The sequence below is a fragment of the Falco peregrinus genome, chromosome 2, assembly GCF_023634155.1.
Source record: "Falco peregrinus isolate bFalPer1 chromosome 2, bFalPer1.pri, whole genome shotgun sequence".
NCBI lineage: Eukaryota > Metazoa > Chordata > Aves > Falconiformes > Falconidae > Falco > Falco peregrinus.
The window spans coordinates 19,859,134-19,882,478 of NC_073722.1; the positions used below are offsets into that span (position 1 = coordinate 19,859,134).

The 23,345-nt window shown below is 40.6% G+C and overlaps 1 protein-coding gene across 1 annotated transcript; it reads left to right on the forward strand.

The window, feature by feature from the left end:
• Nucleotides 1-3,519: 3,519 nt before the first annotated feature.
• On the forward strand, nucleotides 3,520-23,345 carry QRFPR (pyroglutamylated RFamide peptide receptor). Its single transcript, XM_055797982.1, has 6 exons — nucleotides 3,520-4,012; nucleotides 17,219-17,377; nucleotides 18,001-18,062; nucleotides 18,872-19,107; nucleotides 20,653-20,750; nucleotides 22,754-23,345. The coding sequence occupies exons 1-6, from the start codon at nucleotides 3,673-3,675 to the stop codon at nucleotides 23,155-23,157; spliced, it is 1,299 nt and encodes a 432-aa protein (XP_055653957.1). The 5' UTR covers nucleotides 3,520-3,672; the 3' UTR covers nucleotides 23,158-23,345.

The following is a 23,345-nucleotide window of genomic DNA, read 5'->3' on the forward strand; positions in this document are numbered from 1 at the left end:
GGAGCCCTGCATTCCTGGAGATGGCTGAGCACCTGCCTGCCCATGGGAAGTGGTGAATAAAATCCTTTTTTTTGCTTTGCTTGTGCCTGGCTTTTGCTTTACCTATTGAACTGTCTACGTCAATCCACAAGTTTTCTCCCTTTTCCTATTGTTTTCCCCATCCCACCAGTGCGGAGTGAGAGAGCAGCTGTGTGGGGCTTAATTGCTGGCTGTGGTTAAACGACAACCCTTGCACATGCACACCCTCTCTTTCTGTTTCTAGAGAAACACATTTACATGGTGTGTCATTTTACTGGAGAGCTGAATGACATTGTGCAATGTCGGAGCAGCCCCAGATTACTTTACTTTGCAGACTGCAGGAAGCAGCAGGAGTCAGCAGCAGCCACAAGGTGCAGGATAAGGCAGAACTCTAGTTGCTGAAAAGTAAGCAACACTTTTACCAATCATTTGCAGCCCAGGGAACCAGAGAAGTCATTTCAGTAATTTCAGCAGGTTTTAGATGAGATCACCTTTCGTAACTCAACCCTTTTTACTCCAAATATAATTTTATTCAGGTCAAGGAGATGGGTAATATGATTACTAGCGATTTGCCATATCACTTTTATGATGCCCATGCTGTTATTGCTTTAGCCAAGAGGATCAATAATGCTCAAGAGAATGAAAGTTTCTGTAAATCCTGCATTTATCCTCTCCATGTGAGTAAATACTCAGGACAAATGTTGTCTGTAAAATTACCTGCATCATGCCTTTCTTTGCACGCAAACACCAGCTAAATCTGCAGCAGATGTAATGGCACACTTCCATAGCCTAGAGCTTCAAGATTTGTTAGTATTATGTAGATTAACCATTCAGACGTTTTTCATTTTTAATGCTGTTTGATTACTTGTAATGAACAATCATAGTAATAAAATAAGGATAGATGCAAAACAAGTGTCCATGTTAACCATAAACCCTGATTATTTGCAGTATTTAGGTGAGAGCTTACTCCTTTTTGCTTGTTAAGTTCCTGATATGCTTGGATGCTTTTGCAATGAATAACACAAAACTGCAGTCCAGGATGACAAAGACTGGCTTTCACATTTGGCCTTTCTTTATTTGTAATAGGAATGAAATCTGCTGAAATGCATCTGGTTGGTTTGTTAATAGAAGAGGTTCTAAATGAGGTTTCTGTTATTAACACAATGGGGCAGAGAAGAGGGGAAAGAGGTATAGGAACTGGTGTATGAACAGAGTACCTGAAATGGCTTTAGGCTACACCTCGTGTACTTAAGTATGTAGTCCAAGGGAAGGTGCTGGGAAAATTGAATCCAAAAGAAGTCTATCTGCGCTATGGAGTATAAGGTCAGCAAGATCATTACAGGATTAAAAAAGTGAACTTTTCTAGCCAACAAGGTAGGCCTAAGGGAAGGTGAAAGGGGCTGTCTGAATGTTGGGAACTAAGCTGGTATGGTGAGCATTTCCCTCCACAAACAAGGCTTTAGAAAGTCTGTCAGAGAGGGAGCCTGATTATATTGATCTCAAGAGGAAAACTCAGGGCCATACTGCACCAAGGAAGGGTGACAGGACTCTTTCACAATGGGATAATGAAGAGAATCTTAATTCTTTGACATGAAGCTATATCTTAAAAGAGGATTGTCAGCATTTGGAGGACTGACTTGTGCAGACTGGAATACATATATAAGCGCAGGCATGGGAACTTCTGTCTGTTGATTTCCACTTAACACAATTTTTTCCCCAAAGATTACACAAAATACCTTTGCTGTTGTTGAGAACATTCATTTTGCTGAGAACGACTTGGTGGCAGACTCTTCCCTCCCCAGTCTTCCTTGCAAGCCAGCAACACAATGCCTAATAAATGGACAACTTTTGTTAGACTTTCCTTCATTCTGTTTTATACTTCCCTGGTACAGGTAAAGATGTGTATGTACCCAGGGCAAGGAGCACACTTTCTGTATAAAATCAAATTTTGCAGCATTGTCCCAGGTGATTCTGTTTCCTTAGGAAACACCTATCACTGTGGGGAGGAGGCAGTGTTGCTAGAACAATTTTCTACATTGTTATTGCCTTCTTTGGATCTTTTTCAATAATTTATTATCGTGACAGATTAAAAACAAGTTGTTGCTGTTAAATATATTTTCATATGGTACAAAGAGGGTATACCTACACTAGTGAGAAAGCTGTGCTAAGCAATTTAAAACAGGATGGAAGCCAAATCAATGCATATTTTCAACGTGACCTTGCCGTTAGACCTTAACTCCCATTATTATCCACACTTAAACTGCAATGGCATTTTCTTGATTACTGTTGCAGCTAGCTAAGCATACCTTATTAATACCGGAGGAATTTCACCAGTGTGCTTAATGGTAAATGTTGCAATTAATGTATCCATGACATTGCTGAACGGTACAATGCTCTAGTATGTAGTTTAGCTACTAGTAGAACACTGCGTTGTATGGTTTAGCTGCTAAGTACATAAGAACTGGTCCGAAATCAAGTCACAAGCCAAGAGTGCTGAAACAGGGCCAGAAGAGGAAAAGGTCATGTAAAGGATGAGAAGAGGAGATGACAAAGAAGAGGATGAAGAAAGGATGAAGATGTCCCAAGTGACCGTCAGGGGATCCCTGACCCATTAAGCCCCACATGTGTAGTAAGAGTGTAGATACAAGTAGTTCTTGGAACTGTAATGAATACACTAATAGTTTCTCAGAAATTTTATTAATATGTATAGATCAACCATACAAAGATAAACAGTGAACAAAGTATGCACATTGGGCAGAACTTACCCCCGTGCATCTGGTGCCGAAAATAAAGAATGCCTGCTTTCTAACATGCCAAAACGAGAATTAGAGGGTTTTGTCTCTGATTTTTCAGTAACATTAGTAGTGTATATAACCTTACCTAAGTAGCCTAGCCAGCTAGGTTGAGTGGGATGGGATTCTGACAAGCCTCCTCCAGCAACAGCAGTTATACTGCTGGTGAATGTCTGCCTGGGAAAGGAATCTTCTGGAGCCTCCTGGGCTCTTGAGCTCAATGGCCAAAAGTTTGGAAAATTACTTTTTTTTTTTTCTATGATGAGCTTTGGTTCATCATCACGTGAAGGCCTGCAGCAGCATTGGCACAGATGAGGGCTGGAAGGGCAGATAACCCCCCCTGTTGCCTCGTTTGGCCTGGGCACAGACCAGCGTGTGGCACGAACGTCCCTCCGTGCAGGCAACCATGTATCTACTACACAATCTCTTTCATTTCCCTCTCAGCCTGATCCAAACCTGAGGAGAGGCTGGTTCGGTAGTCTTAGCCCCCACCTTGGGCATTTCGAGCCTCGGCTGGGGAGACGCGCGGCGAACGACAGCCACCTGCCGCCGGGCAGCGCGGAGCGCCAGCCGCTCCCTCAGGCGCGGAGCCGCTCCACGGCGGCGTGGCCGGGGCGTTCCCGCGCTGCGAGCTCATTGGCTGCCGCCCCCCCGCCCGGGGCTCGCTGGATACGGCGGGCGGCGCCGCCGTGTCGAAGTTTGCCGCCGCTTCGTCCCCCGCGGGCTGTTGCGGCTCCGCGCGCCTCCGCTGCCGCGCGCCGGGCCCGGTCCGCCCGCGCCCCGGCAGAGTGCCGGAGGGACGGTGGGCTGGTGATGGCGGGGCGCGGGCGGCGGCGCTGAGGGGACTGAGAAGGACGGCGCCATGCGGTCCCTGAACATCACCCCGGAGCAGTTCGCGCAGCTCCTGCGGGACAACAACGTGACGCGGGAGCAGTTCATCGCCCTCTACGGGCTGCAGCCGCTGGTGTACATCCCGGAGTTGCCGGGGCGCACCAAGGTGGCCTTCGTCCTCATCTGCGTGCTCATCTTCGCCCTGGCGCTCTTCGGCAACTGCCTGGTGCTCTACGTGGTGACCCGCAGCAAAGCCATGAGGACCGTCACCAACATCTTCATTTGCTCCCTGGCGCTCAGCGACCTCCTCATCGCCTTCTTCTGCGTCCCCTTCACCATGTTGCAGAACATCTCCTCTAACTGGCTCGGCGGTGGGTGCCGGGGCGGGCAGTCCCGGGCCGGCGGAGGCTCGGCGGCCGCTGGAGGGAGGTGACGCTGTGGGGGGGGGGGGGGCGGCCGGTGATGCGCGGCGGTAGGGCCGTGCTTGTGGCCAGCGTCCCCCGTGAGGGACCCCGTCTCCCTCCCGCCCGCGCTGGGGGAGCCCGAGGGGTGTGAATGTCCCCGCGGTGAGCGCCGGGCAGCCTTGGCCCTCGGGGCCGGCCCCGCGCTGAGGGGGAGCGGCGCATCCGCCCCGCTGTGAGGGGCCGCTGTCCTCCCTCAGGGCCGCGTTATTTCTGCGCTGCCCTGCGGAGCTCTTCCTACTCGCTTAAGGGCTTAAACTCGTCGGCGAAAACTTGAAAAGTCAGCTGCTTTTCCGCAGGGCTAAATAGTGGCTATACCACTCATTCAGGTTATGTTAAACCCAGTGTGCTTTCATACGTGTATTCTGTGTATTCGCTACAAGTTGCAGTATGTGTGAGGAATGGTTATGTCAGGTGGTGTTGATGAGGTCTTTTCGCAGTACCTTCTCTGGTTTTCTAAGTAACAGAAGCTGTCTGGCTAGTGAAATACCATTCTATTCACCTCGGGTTCCTCTGACAGCAGTCGACTCGGAGTCAGGCCTCTTTAACCTGTTGTGAGTAGAAAGAATGCATCCTTTGTGAAATAAAGGAGTGAGGGAACACACAGAATTTATGTTGAAAGGATGCATTAATTTCAAGATATGCCTGTATCTTGCAAATTGTGTTGTATTCCTGTTGATGTGAAAGACCTTTAGACAGCACCTCCCTGATGCCTGGAACGTATTATTAGCTTTTTCTTTGTTGTGCATCCCAGCTCCAAGGTAATAAAGTAAGAAGAAGACATAGGTGAAGTAACACTGCAAATGGTATTTATTTTCTTTTTCTTGGTCTTAAAACAGTGTTTCGCAATTATAAGTGGAAAAAGGGATGGTTTTGCAGCAAGTAGCAGACAGCATCTTGTACAACCACAAATGAAAATATTTTTCAGAATATTTCAGTGTAAACAGAAAAGGTGTTCATAAAGTGACACAGTTATGTTTCAATTTCCAAGGCTTCCAGTGCTTTAGTTGTTGGAAGATAGTGAAGGTTACCCTCAGAAAATGGAGAATTCCAGTACATCCAATGGACTGGAATGCAGGCTGGGAATGGACACATCAGAGGAGACTTGAAAAGCACATGGATACCTAACCCTGTGAGAAATGGCTTTTTTTTTGTCTGAAAACCAGAACTTACTGTGATGAATATAAAACTGCAGGGACTGCTGACAGTAAGGACAACTGTTCCATTTTCTTACAAGTTGCCTTTTGGGGGAGGTAACCACTGTTCTAAGACAGTACAGATGTTGAACCCCAAAACTAATAAGGATATGTAAATAAAAATAATGGAGTAAATTGATAGCTATACTGCTATGCCTTCTTTTTGACTGTGGTAGTTTTGGTTCTCCTTCCTCAAGGAATACAGCAGAAGATTACTAGGAGTGTCAAGAGATCCCACATGAAGGGGAGAGGACTGAATTGAGTAGCTTTCCCTAAAGAGGGGTGATTCTTCTCATTCCTAAGGAAGACCCTGGTCTGTCAGCTTGACTGCACGTATGACCAGAATCAACTAAAAGTGGGGCGAGATGAAGCCTTCTGAGGTGAATTACAGCAGATGTGGCACAGGCATGTGGAACAGTATAGGGAAACAGTATGTTTCCATTTACCTTTTGTTACTGAAGACACTTGACAAGTCAATTTTGGAAGTCGTGAGTGTAAAAGATAGCATAGTTGTGACAAATACCTTCAGATATTCAGTAGCTGCATACTTTAAAGTATACTGTTTTGTGGATTTTACTGTACTTTTTGTCTACTCTCTTTGCTGTGCTAGAGCATCTTCAGTACAATACATCCTGTTGACTTTGATAGCAGCCTTTATGGTCCTGGTAACAAAATTCCCTTTAACAGGGTACTGGGAGGACATGGTAAGTAACATAATTGATGGGTGTTACCCTTCACTGTTGGGGGTGTGGGGTGTGAAGCAAAATTCAGGAAAACAAATGGGATGTAAACTGTTGGTATCCCAAAGGTATCTGATTCCTGAGGCTCGCACTGTGAAGTGTGAATAGTGATTATAGTTGTACTGGAAATTGGAGCATGACAATCTGGAAGGAGCCTTGTCCTTGTTGGCTTTACTGGTTTAATTTTCCTTTTGTTTTTTGTTTTGTAGTCTGAAAAAGCTTATTCTCATCCACCTTAATGCATCATCTCTGAGTTGTGCAAGCTCCAACTCTGTTAAATAAAAGGTGATTAGACTTATGTAATATATCCTTGCTGGAAAGAGTGGTGCATCCTGAGACACTTGATGCTAGAGAAATACCTTTGCATTTCTGAGCATTTAGTCATTTAACATCTTGATTGATTTGCACTTGCATCACTAAAACAAGCTTCTGTAGTAGGTGATGTGAACTGAGATGTGCATGTTTTGTACTTGCCTTTGATTTGGAACTGGTTTGTTACTTCCATGCTTGTATGTGTGTGTGTTTCTTTCTCTTCTTTTTTCTCTTCAGAAACCCACAGCAGAATGGGAGAGGTGAGGGCAAAATTGCAAACACTCTAGACTGTAGAAGGAGAACATAGAAATCATAAGACTAGCCACAGTTTTAGAGTAGCTGTTGTCTTTTAAGACAGTATGGGCTGCTATCAGAAAGGACTACATACCATTTTGGTCCTCCTAAAGTGAAGGGTGAAACAGTTTCACTCCGAAGGGTTCCAGGTGTGCATAGTTTACAATAGGACTCCAAGGAGAATGTTGATAGCTGGTGACACAGAGTAATTGAACTGGTGGATGGTAAAGTGGTTCACCTAATAGATAGTGTTTGTTAGAATTCCTTAGAAACTGAAGATTCCTCAGGTTCACTGCAGTACACCTATCGGAAATTCTGACAGAGATGGGGAAAAACTAAAGAAAGCACTGGCATGACTTTTTCCACAGTATATTGATTAATACATTTTCATTTCACCTACAGTTTAGCAACTGCAGTTTCAAGAAACTGTGTGCGCTGCACTTTGCCTGGTAATTATGCAACATTAAAACAGACCTGCGAGTTCTACATAGGTAGCAACTGGGAGCAGCACTGTATTGACTAAAAATGAGTGAATGGGTCACACTTTTGATTCTTTGATCTCTTTAAGAATCTGTATAGCTATGTGAGACTTATAGTGATAGTATATGATTTAATTTTTTACTTTATACTTTGCAACTAAAATGTCTGTAATTTCTATGGGAACTTTTATTGAAAGTCCTTCAAGTTAATCTTTATAACGTGGAAGATACTGTGGAAAAAAATGAAGATTGTGGCTTTGGCATAAATGGTCACTGGGATCACATTTATTGTTGAGAGGAAGATAAAACGGGAACTTGAATAAGGGGCAAATCGATGCATACAGCTAAGGTCGTGGTGCAGACTGAAGCAGCTGAGGTTTTGCTTTTGTGATGGTAGGTAAGAGGCAGCAGTAGTAGTCTCATTGTCATAATGATGACAGTGCTGTTACAGATACATTTGGGCTTTTGTCTCTGGAGCAGATATTACAGGAATTGCTTTATTTTCTGACATTGCTTAGTTAGCTGAATAACAGTGTTATCTTTACAGAACTGCCTGAAGCAGCTACTGGAGAATTACTTTTGATGTTGCGTAATACAACAGCCTTGGCAAAAGGTCTACTGTAACTTCATCTAGCACTATGCTTCATTTTCCTTGTGAATTTTGTGTTTTAACAGTTAGAATGTGTATTCTCAAGACAGGTATCACTTGGTGGCTTTTCTTGTCATAGAGTAGTGAGTCATCTGAGGCATCACTGAACCAACAGCAGCGTTTGAGATGCCCTCCCATATCTTGTCTCACCTCCAGCTGCCATTCAGGAGAGGGGTGGGTCTTCTGTACATCACTTAGTGATGGAAATCACTGGGCCTTTTGTGTCTGATATTCCTGGATACCTCTGATCTCTTCAGTGTGACATTAGAAACTTCTTCACTCTGACTCCCTTCTGGAATGTTCTTTGATAATGAAAAGTTTCCAAATACTCTCAAACTGCTGACGTGCTGTTAGGGTTAATACTAGATGGTAAAGCTGATGGGAGAGATCCAGTTATTTGAATGTTCCATTTTTAAGCTTTTTTCTAGCTTTCCAATTTAAATTGTCTAGTCTTGCTGTAAATCGGGTCAGGGACATGAGTGCTTTTCGTTTGCCTCCTGCAGTGTGAGAAGTTGTGTCTTGGGATTGATCTGCTTGTGTTAAGAGCAGGGTGATTTTGTAGTTCTGTCTTGGTGAAAGCTTGCCTTCCCTTCATTCTCCATGCTCTGCTATTGGGTATTTTGGGGTGTTTGCTTATGAGTAGAGGCAGGAGTAAAATCCTGTATGAAGACGGTTTGAGAAGGGGTTTTACAGTGAATGCCTCAGTAAAGGAAATAATAGGCTTAGGGTTTTTATATATATATATATATATATATATATATATATATATAATATGTTGGCAGGGTGTTTTGCTTAAAAGCAGCAAAACAACAAGTACTGACATACTCTGCATGGGGAATTTCTTCAAGTTGTGCATATCGTTAATTAGTGTAAATATTAAACACAATGACTGATGTGAAATATTTGCTGTTGCATTAGTCAGGCAAAGAAATAAAGCAAGTTTTAGGATGCAGGTAGATTGATTTCATATGAAGTGGTTATTATGTGCTTTTGCTTGATACAAATACCTGGCATTCTCTGCCTTGCATTGAGTGAATTGGGAATGTGCTTGCCTTGCCCTGTTCTGCTCCCTGCTGGTCAGTGTCTCTTGAGAAGAGTTCAGGGTCTTTGATCTGTATCCCTGCCGAAAATCCAGCTGTACTACTTGTTGATTGTACCACAAAGGCAGACAGTAGTTTACTGCAGTAGTTTTGTGTTCTAGTAGCGGTACTTTGCTGCACAGCTATTCTGCATCTTTGCGTGCCTGTATTTGGTTTTGCTCACCAATGGCTGCATTTTGAAATAAGCTGCTGATCCACGTTTGCCTGAAGACTGTGGTGCCTGTTTCTCTGCCCATGGATTTACAAAGCCACTGAAGCTGCATGTGAGCCTTGGAGGGAAGGGGGAAGGAGGGTACACAGTGTGGAATACCTAGGTCAGCTAGCCCAAGGTGTGTGGTCCATGATTTCAAATTGCAGGGTAGAGGGAATAGTGTGGACTCCATCTGGCATCAGTGAATAAACTATAGGCTATTTGAGGTGTGTGGGCTCATGCCATGCCATTTTATCTCAGCTGTTTTAGTTGACCATGAACAGACTTAAACTACCACAAGTCTACTCTCAAGTGCTACACTCGTGTCTTTTTCTGGGCAAGCGTATGTATAATGTTCTTTATCCTGTATAGGTAACATGTGAGAGACTTGTGCATCATGGATAGTAAACTCCTAAGGATGCAAAATGCCTGTATACCTGAGAATCTATATAAAACAAGCATTGCCCAGGTATGAAAGGCCCTTAAGGTTATCATCTCTGTAATGATGACTGACTTATTTTCTGCCCAGAAGTTATAAGAAATCTTAACTAACTTGCATCATGTGAACTGGAGAGAACTGGTTTACAAGCTGTGATAGAGATTGTAGTGCAAGGGCTTGGCCAACAACATGGAACAGAAGAAGGAGCAATTTACCTTTTATCAGAGAATCGTTTCAGGATTTTGCCTTTGTTACCGTAATAAAGAAAACACCATCTTTTAAATGGGTAATGAAATGTCTAAATCATAGTTACAGCCACAACATCTGATAATGAAGGCATGAGGAATTGTTTAAGTGAATACCATTTATATTTGCAGCCTTCTGAATGTGTTATCATTGGGGAAAACTAAGCGTTGCTTGAATAATCTTTGCAGTTTTTAGCAGTGCATAAGGAATATTTCTGGGAACATCTTAGCTTCTTGAAAAAGGGAAGCAATTAGTTATTTTCATTCCCAGTGTTCCTGTGCAAATAATTTTCTTTCCCAATTGGAAGTGGTCAGTATTAAATCCTGCAGTGTTGTCTTTGCTAACAGTCTGTTTGAAGTCTTTGCTGAAAGCCTTAGCTTGTAGAAGGTTAAACATTTAAAATTAATAATTAAAATATACATAATAAAAATATTTAAGATATTAGGTAAGGTATTGTTATTACTTAAAATATTCAAAGAAGTCAGCTGTTTCTGGACAGGAGGTATGTAAGTGAAAAATGAGCAGGCAAAAAAGGAGATAATTTTTCAGCAAGTCTTTTCAAGAAAAAAAATATTGTTAAACAGTCTTTAGAGGTTTAGAATTTAGAAATTCTGAAAAAATATGGATTGGATTCTTTCTGATATTAGGCATAGTGGATGCCTGAAACTTCTTTTGCAAGCTATAAAGTAATTAAGCAAAATTCTGTTCTGAAAGATTCAATATAGCTACAGCCAAAAAAAAAAAGAGGGGGGGAAACCCAGAAGAACCAGAATCTGAGAAAGAGGCACTAGGAACACTTCAGTCTTGTTTTAGAACAAGAAGAGTTCAGTGCCGAAGTCGTCTCAGAATGCGTAATGTACTGGAGCTGTGTTTAGCTCTGCATTTGAAGGTATTACATAGCTGTTACGTATTTTCTGCAGTATGGTATAAAAATGTCCTGGGTGTCCCAAAGACCTGGAATAAGTCTAGCTGTGTGTTTTGCATTGGGAAGCAGAAAGCAGCCCCATTTTCCCAAAGCTCCCTCTTTCTAGTTTGGCTCATTTAATGGTCGTTAATGACCTCAGGTAGCTGGTGTCCAAACAAATTTTGGAGTCAGGCTCAAGAATTTAAACTTCAGTTTGAGGATCTATCTAGCCGGGCTTTTCACATGAATCAAGCTGAACATTGTTTTCAAGGGTAAGTCAGCGACTGCATTAATCCTGGATTTTTATAATTATGTCCCGATTCTGATTTAGGGACGAGGGGAATGTCTTCTGTTCTCAAAATGGCTGGTTAAGTCCAGGATGGGATGCATAAGCAGGCAGTAGAAGAGGATTTTCTTTTTTGAAGTCTGCTCTTGCTTTGCAGTCCTGTATGTTGTATTTACCAGGTGATCTGTTGTGAAACCTGAGGGAAGAAATGTAAATTGGATCAATGAACAGTAATACATAGGGAAGCAGAGTAGTCCACATAGACTGACTTCTCTTCTAAGAGTGGGTGACTGATCAGGAGCATACGGTTGTGTTAGGTGGGCTGTAGCCAAATCCTGCTGGAACTGTACAATTTGCCTGCCTTTTTTTGCGTGCTTTTTTTCCCTGCTTTTATTGCACTCTTCATTGAAAGAAGAGGCAAATAATGATTCTGGTGTCTGCTTTTTTGCATGCTTTTCCCCACTTTTATTGCACTCCATTGAAGGAAGAGGCAAATAATGATTCTGGTGCATGCTTTTTTGTCTGCTTTTTTTGTACTTCTCATCATTTAAAGAAGAGGCAAATAATGATTTTGATTTGTTTTCAGTGATTTAAAGGCTGTAGGGATTTAAGATAAAGAATTAGTAATAACAGAACAAGATGGTCACCTCGGAAAGAAGTGACTAAGCTTTTAAATTCCTTCACTTGATAGTGAAGGTGGCTTTAGTAATTAATGATTTAAATCAGCAGCTAGGTAACATGGGTATATATACATTTTAATGTTGTTTGGAATCTGCACTTCTGTTGTGGCTTAACCCAGCTGGTAATTAAGTACCACACAGACACCTGCTCACTCCCCCCTCACTCAGAGGGGTGTGGAGGAAAGTTGGAAAGGAATGTAAAACTCGGGAGTTGGGATAAGAACAATTTAATAATAGAATAAAAATGAAAGAACAATAGTAACAACAATGACAATAACAGTATATAATGAAAAGGGGGAAGAAAAGAATAAAATCCAGAGGGAAAGGAAGAAAGAAGCTAGTGAGGCACAATTCAGCTGCTCACCACCTGCCAACCAATGCCCAGTCAGTCCCTCAGAAACGATTTGCCCACCCCGCCAACCCCCCAGGTATATAAACCTGGCATGATGTCCCATGGTCTGGAGTACCTCTTTGGCTAGTTTGGGTCAGCAGACCTGACTCTGTCCCCTCCCAGTTCCTTGAGCCCCTCCACCCTTTTTGCTAACAAGGCCCAAGGAACTGAAAAGTCTCACATCAAAGCCAAAACACAGCACCATAGTAGCTCCTAAGAAGATAATTAACTCCATCTCAGCTGAAACCAGGACAACTTCATAGCTATTTTTCTAGAAAGGGGTTTCATTTTGCCAGTTAATGATTAAAATGTGAGGTGTCTGTTTAATTAAATATAGTTCTTTTACAAGTTAGAAGACTACTTTTTGATAAGTAAGAGGATATTTTATATATATGCATGTCGTAAGGTGTTTTTTTTTCCCCTTAGGGAAACTTAATCAATCACTATTTTCTAACGTAATTTATTATATAGTTGTCATTTACTAACGATGATGAAGTTGCTGGATGGGAGTTGCAGTGTAACTGAAGTGCAAGAGGACAGCATTGTTTTCAGCAGTTACCTGTAGGCAGTGAATGTACTGTTGTAACTGACATATCAGATTTATTCGAAGCAAGTAGATATCGTCCTTTCTTACCTCTTTTTTTTTTTTTTTTTTAAGCTTTGAAGTGGAGTGCATACTTCCCTGCTGCTTCTGTTTCTCACCTTTGAAAGACAAATAAGTCCAATTGCTTTCTTCCTTATCAAAGGCTACTTGCCTCTTCTAGTCTGATTATTGCAATTTGGGTTGGTGTTTTCTTGACAGCAGCTGTAGGTTTATGTTGATGATTGGTCTGTCTCAAGAGAACTTTTAAACATTGTATTTAAAAAATTCTCTTAAACCCTTTTTGCTTTTTCAGCATTACTTCAGTGTGCATAGAGTTCACATTACCTTCCTTCCTCCATTAAAATGAAGTTCTTTCTTTGGCAAATTCTTCCTTTATTCAAATAGTGATTAGCTTAAGGACTCCAAAAAGACTCTAAGGAGTGAGATTTAAATAATCCTGACTGAAACTCACTGAAGTGGGGTTTTATTCTTTACTTTTGTATGTTACTTCTTTACTAGTTGTCCTCTTTAGATAGGATCTGAAAATATGCTTTGAAGAATATGTTGTTTAAAAATAAGTAAATAATAAAATAAAACCATTCAAGTGCTTTTATCATGAAGATAAAAAGCAAATCCATTCTTATTTTCAGATTGATTGGGAGATAAAGAACTTCATTGTATTCTTAATCCAATGTTGATTTATTATAGGTGAGTATATAATGACAAGGACATAGCACCTGATACAAATAACCGGATTATCTAGCAGTTATGTTAGTGAATGTTAGTGAAGAGTTGAATAATACTAGCTGTTAAATAATGTTACCTCCAAACCATGTTCTAAACTCTGTGCTTTTATCAGCGTGATTAGGAAAAAAGCATGAACTACTATATTCTTTAAAATTTTGCCACTCTGTCATAAGTCTGAACACAAACACGTGAAGAATAGACTCGATGTGTAAAATGTAGTGATACATGTATACAGGTCTGGTTTTTGCCTCTCTGTCTTTAATTTCACTGTCTAAACTATGATAGATACAGTAACAGAATTTAAATCCCCCCCCCAACTTAATATGTCTTCCTTATAGTAAAAATTGGCTTTTTTTTCCCTCAGCTGTTCCAGAAGGGAATTTTTCAACTAACAGGCACTCAAGAATGAGGTTGCATCAGTTTCTTCTTGTTGCAGGTGAAGGTTTTTTTTACACAAATGGGTTAAATATTAAGTGAAATGTGCACGCATTATTGGATCGGGGACTAGACCTCACTACCTCTTTCCCTAGTAGTGAGTATGCAAGTTTGCAGGTATTGTGTGAGGTTGGTTTTTTTTTTTTCCTGGATGTGAAAATCCTTAAGTATTCTTGTGAGATGGCTCATTTCAGAGGATGGTCCTGGAGGTGGGGCCCTAACAGTATGGCTTTCTCCTCAGGGTTGGAGACCCTGGATTTGAGGCCCCCTTCTACACACTTCCCTTGTTCAGTGATTATAGCATGTGATCAATTTAAGGGAAGGAGGAAGTGCATTATCTCTGTTTTGGGAAGGCTTAGATGTAGTAAAACCTACTTTGCCTGTTAAATAGAGTCTCACAGGCAAGGTTGTGTTTAGTGTCCAGAATACGGCGTCCAGTTTTGGACCCACAGTACAAGAAGGATATTGATAAACTGGTTCAGCAGAGGGCCATCCAGATGTCAAGTGTGGGAGCAGCTGCCCTATATGGGTGGAAAAGCTGACAGAATGGAGCTTGTTGAGCCTGGAGAAGAGACAGTTTTGGGGCAACCTAGCAGCATTTTGCATTGCATACTGGAAGGTTACTGAGAAGATGAACCCAGGCTCTTCTCAGCAGTGCATGGCAGGAGGAAAAGAGGTAAAATGTTTCAACTGAAACAAGAAAGTCAGAATATAAGGAAAACATTTTTTCATGTGAGGACAGTCAAGCAGAGGAAGAGGCTTACCCAGGGAAGGCTGTGCTGTCTTTGGCCTTGGAGGTCTTCAAGATCTGGATCCTCTGGGCTGCATCTGGTTTGATCTGGCTTGATTGTGGATCCTGCCATGAGGTTAGATCAAAGATCTCGAGTTTGTTTCCAACCAGTGTTGTTCCACGGTTCTCTTAATTCTCTTTTGTGCTTGCCAAGACTGACTGAGACAACTCCGTGAGGCCATGCTGGGAACCTGTACCCTGGAAGTATCTGAAGGAGCAGGGCAATAGAATCAACCCTTTGGACATTAGGCAGCTAAATCCCAATGAATAAAATGATGGTTGGCCTTTCATAAAGGACTTCTGAAGTCCTTTCAGTAATCTGTTCTGTCTAATGTTCTGTTTCAGAATATCCTTGGAATAACCAGTATTCACTCTGAGCTTTCTACTATTCTGAAATACTAATTTCAGGTTGCCTCATTTGTTACTTGAGTAATAGTGTGATATTTCTTTTCTTCCTAAGAATACCCTGGGATGCTGGGACTTAAGTGAAGGCGTAGTGCATTACAGGTAAACCCCTGTAATGGATTGTAGTTCAAGTGGACTAAATTTGATCAGGGTTTCTTTTGCCACAGCTCCAGCACTCAAACTTCAGCTCATTTCTTTAGTGAAATAGGAACTTAAGCATTTGTTTCATATACAAATTTTGCTTTTCTGTTCATGTTATTTGTATCAGGAGTCGCTTGTAACTTAGTCTGCAAAGCAAAGCACTTGAAACCAACAGTGGAAACTCTCCTTTTGATTCCAAGGAGGATTTGGATTTGGCTGAAGATCATTTTAGCTCTGTTTACTCATGGCAGTAAGCTGATTTTCAGAAGTGGGCAGAGATTGTGCGCCGTAGCCGCCTCTTTGGTTGTACTCACCATCTGCCATGTGCAGAGATACGATTTGAGCTTGCTTTTTGTTATCTTACTACAGGAAGTTTCAACACACTGGTTGAAGGACTGTAAATTTCACTTGAGTGGGTCTAGTGCTTGCATGTGTGGTGTACTGAGAAACTGCTGAGATGCTGAGTTAATAAGATGTTGGCCATATTTCATAAGGGTTTTTACTTTGTGCTTACTGAAGCCAAGGAGGAAGCGGGGGGAATTTTATTGCATAAATTGCTGTTGATACAAGATATCAAGTCTTGCTCTTCCTGAGACCCTGGAAAAACACATACCCTGTGAGAAACAGATCTGCAGCCCAGTGTACCTTCTTCCATGCAGTTCCTACTGACTATGCTAAGATTTCATTCAAGTAACTTGAAATTGGGCTGCATGGTGCATTTTTATTGTTTTAAGCCAGATCTCTGTGCACATCCACGATGTTGCTGGTGTTGAGTATGTACTTGACTTCCATCCTTTGCCCCTTGCCCTCTCCTTACCTTTTTAGAGCTACATAAAAAGTGATTTTTTTGGGGGCAGCTAGAATTGGTAAGACCAGTAGTAAACCAGTTCCTTCTTGTAAGTTACAGTGGCTTTTAGTCTGGCCTAGCAGACAGAAGTTTCCCTGTTCCTTGTTTCCTTCATGGAGGGCAAGATTAAGTTTTGATAGTATCCTGTTTTCTGTTTTCTAATGCTTTTGTGGCTGGTGTCTGTAGCATCTTAAAGCTTGATTTATGATTGGATTAGATATTCCTTTGTCTATTTTGAGTTCATAGATTATATTTAGGTAAGGTATCATTAATGATCAAATAAGGGAAATAACCCCAGCTGTAGCAGAAATGATTAGCTGATACTAAATTGTAAGAACGTGAGGGAACTGAGAATGCCATCATACAAAATTATCTTAGGGTCAGAAATATGGTTGGAAAATGAGTAAATGAGAAGTAGGTTGGGAAAGGCATTAAAATAAGATTTCTGACAGTAATTTACACCACAGTTTCTAAGATAGTTGGACCTTGAGGATGAGTAATGGAGAATGGTATGTTAAGGATTGCATATGTACTTTTGGGAAGCTATAGCAGTAATGAATTCTATAGGTTCCCATTGTATTTATGCACAGCTAGCACAGATCTTCAGAACTGTGAAAATGCAGGCAGGAAATTGCATTTAATTTGGACAGCATCTTTAACATAATGTGTTAATCAGGAAAGAGGGAAATTGGAGAACGGAAAGGTGATGAAGCTGAACTTCTCTTATGTTACACCTCTTAGAGGACTCCTATATATTTATCTATGCTTGGCAAAATGTTGCATTAAATGTCGAAGTGTACAAATAGAGTGGTATTTAAATGAGCAGAAGGAATGTATTTACAACAGCAGAAAAGGTAAACTTTTAAACAGGTAACACTAAGACCTTCATAAAACTGAAGAGTAATATGCCAAGATAAAAAGATAATAAATATCCTTGTAACTTGGCGCATTTGAAAACAGATGATGGAAGACTTGGTCAGAAGTGAAATAGGAATAAATGTCTGATACAGAGCAAGCTAATATGTCCTTAGAAGTCTTGGTTTTGCAGATGTAGTGCGTACGATGGAAGAAGGACTATTGAAAGCTGCATTTGACGAATAACTTGGGTGACTTAGCAGTTGAGCTGTTAAAATAAGTCTAAGAATCTTAGTCTGTTCTTCTTGTACAATAGCACTTGAGTATTGACTAATTAATTCACTCCAGTATTAACAGCTTTTTCATGAACTGCAGCAGTTGCATACTTTACTTTCTGACTATTGCAGGTGCCTTCACTTGCAAGATGGTACCGTTTGTTCAATCCACTGCTATTGTAACGGAGATTCTTACAATGACCTGCATTGCTGTGGAAAGACACCAGGGAATTGTGCATCCACTAAAAATGAAGTGGCAGTACACCAATAAAAGAGCTTTCACAATGCTTGGTAAGATTTTAGGCATCTCCAGTAATTGTGTGCATGGTGAAATAATCTTCAGTGTGCTGGTGTAGATGACATGACAGGAGAGAAGGCACTGATATGACCAGTGATTCAGAGGCAGGATTAATGATATTTTATAAATGTTACCAGATATATCTCAAGGATAGTGCCTGTATTTACAGTAATTACTAGCCAAAACCCTGACAATAGGCTTGGAATCTGAAGTCAAAAATTTATGTAACCAAGACTGATAAACCTTTGGCAAGCTTTTATTTTTTTTTCTTTTTTTTCATTTCTTTGTTCAAAATGTACAAGCACTGCTAAAGCAAGGTAACAGCTTAAATGGCCTTTCCTTTGTAACACAAAGAGAACATACGGTGCGAATTAAGTGGCCTTTACACTTGTATACCAATACATGAAGGTAGTTTGAGAGAAAGAAAACTGGTGACAAAAGAGCATACTGTTATTGGTGTGAATGTTGACTAGTATATGCTTCATATAAAAAACTTTGTTATTTGTTTAAATTGTCTGCTTTTCTTGACTTAAAGGTGAAGCTGTTAAGCTGTTTGTATCCAAAACTTATGGGGCTATTTATTGTACAAAGTATTTAAAAATGTATTTGTTTACAGGCATAGTCTGGTTGCTGGCACTTATTGTTGGATCACCTATGTGGCATGTGCAACGGCTTGAGGTATGTTAGGTGAAATGGGAACTTAAATTTTAAACTAGGTCCTTGCTGGATATTTCTTTACCTTAGCAATGAAATTGAATAAACTGAAGAAATGAGAGTGAGCTGAGAGAAGTGGAGCTTTTGTTCTGTGTGCCAGCATGAGAAAGGCTAAGGATTAGGATCTTCATGTACTGGGAGGACTACCAGCAGGGACTAGTCATGTCTACCTTCCACCATTATGCTAAAGAGCAGTAATTGCATCTATGACTTCCACTGTGGCCTCCTTTTCATTTACAGGTGCACTGGCACATGGCAGGGTAGGGCTTAGCCTACGGTTTCAGGATGACATAGCTTTCCCTGAAATGTGGAAGAACTGTGCCTAGTTTAAAACGTAATGAGCTGCCCGTTATAGTTTAAGGAGCTACCATACACTTTTGGAGGGAAACAAAAAAACCCAAACAACTGGTTGGAACCTGTTGCTTGTGAGTCTGAATGTTAACAATTTTTTTTTCCAAAGTTACTAATATGTGAGATTTCTGTACACTCATCTTTACTTGCAGAATGTGTACTAAGGTGTCTTTTGAAAAATCCTCATTTAAAAAAAAAAAAAAGGTTTTGAGGAGAAGTGCAAATCAAAGCATCTCCCGACCTCTCTTTGTCAACTTGAATCAACCAACACTTGATGTGGAAAACCGGTTGGAAGAATTTTGCCACTTTGAAAAGTCTGTCTGAGTTTTGGTTGTATTAAGAGCAAGGAATATTTGAATGTGCTTGGTTTTTACACTTGGGGTAAACACTGTAGTGACTCATCTCCTTTACACTTATTACAGGTTAAGTATGACTTTCTGTATGAAAAAGTGTATGTTTGTTGCTTGGAAGAATGGGCCAGTCCAATTTATCAGAAGATATATACGACCTTTATTCTTGTTATACTCTTCCTTCTTCCACTGATGTTGATGCTTTTTTTGTACACTAAAATTGGCTATGAACTCTGGATTAAGAAACGAGTGGGAGATGCTTCAGTTCTTCAAACCATTCATGGGAGTGAAATGTCTAAAATATCAAGGTTTGTAAAGTAAAATACAGTTGGAACTTTGACTTCTAGAAAGATTTTTATTTTTCCCCACCAGGTTTTGAAGAGCAGTGCAAAACACCCTAAAATCTGTCTTTTCTTATCTGTTGGCAAGTCTACAAGCATAGACCAGATTATTAAAGCTATCTAGTTATTTAACACTGAGATAGCCACTTTAAGGCAATTTACACAGATTGTTTTCTTCAAAGTAGAGTGTAGCCATACCTTGGAAGTCAAGCCCTTTCAATAAATCTCATGTTATATATTGTGAAATGCTTGTTTTTAACACATGGAGGCCATGAGTTAGAAGATGACTTGGGGAAAATGCTGCTACATTATTTCTGCATGTTTTATGGAAAGTTCTTTATATAATTCTGAGACTGTGAACACTCCTTTTTGATCCTGTTACAATTTAAATTGGCATATGGGAAAAAAATCTGAATTAATTTAAAAAATACTTTGGTAGTTTAACTTGATACTGCTTCCAAAGAGTTTTGAGTGTTTTCAGATGTGTGTGTGTGTGAGACTATCCAGATGGTAATGTGCTATCTGAAAAGGTAGCAAAATCGATGATTATCAACTTTGCTATTCAGCACTAAATGCGGGCTACCCTTAATATTGGCTCATGTTTTTTCCTTTCATTTGGCAAATTGATCTTTGATCTGTTGCCTGATGTGCTACAAACCTCTAGCAGTTCTGCTTGTTGAGGAGAGTATCACCTTAAGTATTGGCTGTAAGGAGAATACTGACAAGCAGCTTAAAGATAGTTTCTCAGATACTTATCTAACAAAGTGCCTAAGGAGACCCTCTTAAGTCAAAACTGAAAGAGGGTGCAGTCTCACAGGACTTAGGTGACATGCAGTTTTTGGGCTACTCTCAGTGGGGAGAGGATCCTGTAACTGCTACCAGTGAACTGCTAGTTCTTCAGCTCAAGTGTGAGATCCCTCTTGGCATATATAAATGTAGTTATATGAATTATATCGATTTGGGGATGATAATAAATTCATGTATACCTTGAGTTTGTGAGGTATTACAGTGGAGGCAGGGAGTGTGTTTCTTGCTCTTACTCTAGCACTTCACCTACCAGCAAAGGTTGAATGTTGCAGGTGCAGTTTGACTTACTGTCAAACTTTCTGTGTCATCAGGTGCTGCAAGTATGGTCAGTACTCCCAGACCTAGGAAGGGACTGTTTTGGGTTTTTATTAAGCTATTAATGGAATTTCATGTGTCCCTCTGCCCTTACTATTGGAATTGCATCTACTTGAATAGAGTGAAAATGCCTTGCAGGATTTCCTAATGTCATTGCTTGCTGCAGCTGCAAAGTCCATTGCTTTCCCAAAAGAGAGAAATAAAAGATGTTAATTGATGTGCTAGATTTATATGATGCTGCATTGTCTGTTTCACTTGTGAGCGTTATTCCAGGGTTTTATTTGCATCTGCAACCATCAGAACACATTTACAGATCTAACTTCAAGAGACACATCTAACTGCCAGTCAATTCTTAGTGATTCAGTATGGAATGTCTTGATGCAATTTCAGGAAGAAGAAGCGAGCAATTGTTATGATGGTGACAGTGGTGTTTCTCTTTGCAGTCTGTTGGGCTCCTTTCCATGTGATTCACATGATGATAGAATACAGTGAGTATCTGTCACGTGTCATACAATAAAGCCTTTCCTGGGTGTTTGTGGGTTTTTTGTTTGTTCCCCTCCCCCACAATAATGGAACTTTTTTGTTGTTTTTACAACAAACAGGTTGTAAAAAGCTAATGCTGCAGTAGCATTCTGCTATATAATACCTTCTTCTAGCTAAGGTTAATGTTGTGCTTTTAAGTCCTGGATCGCTGTCTTGTAATAGAGATACATAGCCAACAACAGATGAATTACTCTGAAGTCTGAGCGACAGGCAGATCTGCAGTGCTCATGGAAAACAAGAACATTGCAAAAAACCTATTATCATAGAATCATGGATTCATTTAGGTTGGAAAGGACCTTTAATGGAGTGTTTGGGAGATACCGTATATCTGAGATAAACTTGTCAACCACATTTCTTCTCTGCTGTGTGTTTTAATGGAGTTAAAAAAAATAATAAAACCTTTGTATCTTGCTGTAAACTCTACTGAACTTTGTGCAGTGTGAGTGGGAGGGAACCCAAGTTCTCTGCCGGTTCTTTTAGAATGTAAGCTTTTTAGCAAGGAGGTTGTCATTGCCGCTGGGTTTGTACAGCCCATAATCCAGCCCTGAAAAGGAAGTTTGCTGTGCCTTACAAGACTCAAAAAGACTTTTTGGATTGGTGAGCAAATCTCTGTAGATTCTTTTTCTTTCTGTGTCTGTCATGCTACCCTCCTTTGGTAAAAGGTCAAAAGTACCTGGCTGGAATGTAAAAGTTATTTCCAAAACCTCTTATAAAACTTCTTGAACAAGAACTTTTAAATTCAAACTTAATCTTAATTCAATGTGTGAATACTTCTGTTTGCATCCACTTAAGTTGTTATACTGCTTTGAGTTAAACTGTTATGAAATACTTATCCCTTCACTTGCCCTGGTTTTAATGAGGTAGGCATATTGGAAATACAAATACTGGACATCATAGTGGTAATACCTAACAAATCCAGTTGAACTTTTTCAGTGATCTTGCCTAGATACTAGCTTGGAAATACCCTCAGTGCTTGTTATCTTTGCTTTTTGCGTTTGCCATGTTCTCTGCAGTCTTGCACTGTTCATCTCCCATCTCCTGTGTGAGTACTGGGATAGCATGCAGGACTGCGCGGCAGGCTATGTAGGAACAAGAGGAAGTTTTCAGTAGCTGTGGAACGCTACTTTGCCAAAGGCACCAGCCATTTCTTTGTCTTCTATCACAAACAAGGTTGTAGCAGAAAAAATCAGTAGCCCTGCAGCCAGTCAGATGAGCCAATGTTTATGCCTGGTCAGAATCAGAAGGTCGGAAGCTGTAACTGTTAAAATTGTTGTAATTGTCCCATGTTAAGGTTGTCTGTAATGGTCCATGAATTGTTTGCTTTCTTTTCATTGCCAAATTCAGGAATTACTTCAGGTGCTGCAAGGCCTTTATTTTACTTGACATATAAACCTTTATAGTATTTATCCAGGAGAGTTTGGTCACTGGGTATTGGAATTCAAGGTATTCAGTCCTCTGTGATCTCAGTGATTAAAAAGTGTGAGATGTGACCAAGAAGATACATTTTTACCCCCATGAGCTGATCTGTGCCAGCACAGAGATGGAAGCTGTGTGTGGTCAGTGACAAGACAAGGATTGGTGTTAAAGTACTTAACAGATTTAATACAGACATGAAACTCAGAGCCAGAAGAACAACTTGAATAAACAAGGCCAGTACTTAGCAGACTGGAAGCTTGCTGTTGCTTGGCCATTTCACAAGTTTTTTGGCTCATAAATTGTCTCTTTTGAATGACTCTGTCCTTATTTACCTATATGCAAAGCAGGGCCATGTGGCAGATCTTGATCGTTCCTCGCTGATAAAACCCTATTGCTAATATTAAGAACCTCCAGAGAGGTCTTTTGTTGATTTCAAACAAAAGCTTCTAATGCCAGACTGGATATAAATAGGCTAAGTAGTAGGCATTTATGCCATTTGATGCTTACAGCATATTTCCTTTTTCCTTTCCAGGTGATTTTGAAAAGGACTATGATGATGTGACAGTCAAAATGACTTTTGCAATTGTCCAGATTATAGGATTCTTCAATTCTATTTGCAACCCTATTGTGTATGCTTTCATGAATGAAAACTTCAAGAAAAATTTTTTGTCTGCAATCTGCTTCTGCATTGTCAAACAACATGCATCACCAACCAGGCAACTTGGGAACCTGGGGATTACTATGAGGCGGCAAAAGGCAAGTGTTTCTCGGAGAGATCCCATTGACTTGGACGAAGCCAGGAGGGAAGCATTCAGTGATGGCAACATTGAAGTCAAGTTCTGCGATCAGCCAGCTTCAAAAAGGAATTTGAAGAGGCACCTTGCCGTATTCAACTCTGAGCTTACTGTGCATTCTGCATTAGGAAATGGACAGTAGCGTCATAAAGGTTTTGAGAATGGAAAAAGCATTCTCTTTATATGATAACTATCAAGCCATTTAGAATAGTTTTCTACTTTGCATGCTGAAATAAGGGGAAAAATATTTTGTGGATTATTATAATGGGGTAACAGTTGAGAAAATGTAATATATTTTATAAGGATGAGGAGTAAAACTTGGGAAAACAA

Coding starts and splice junctions, on each gene's coding strand:
- QRFPR (XM_055797982.1), top strand. CDS start 3,673: ATGCGGTCCCTGAACATCACCCCGGAGCAGTTCGCGCAGCTCCTGCGG. Junction 17,378..18,000: donor AAGAGCTTTCACAATGCTTG/GTAAGATTTTAG, acceptor ATTTGTTTACAG/GCATAGTCTGGTTGCTGGCA. Junction 18,063..18,871: donor GGCATGTGCAACGGCTTGAG/GTATGTTAGGTG, acceptor CACTTATTACAG/GTTAAGTATGACTTTCTGTA.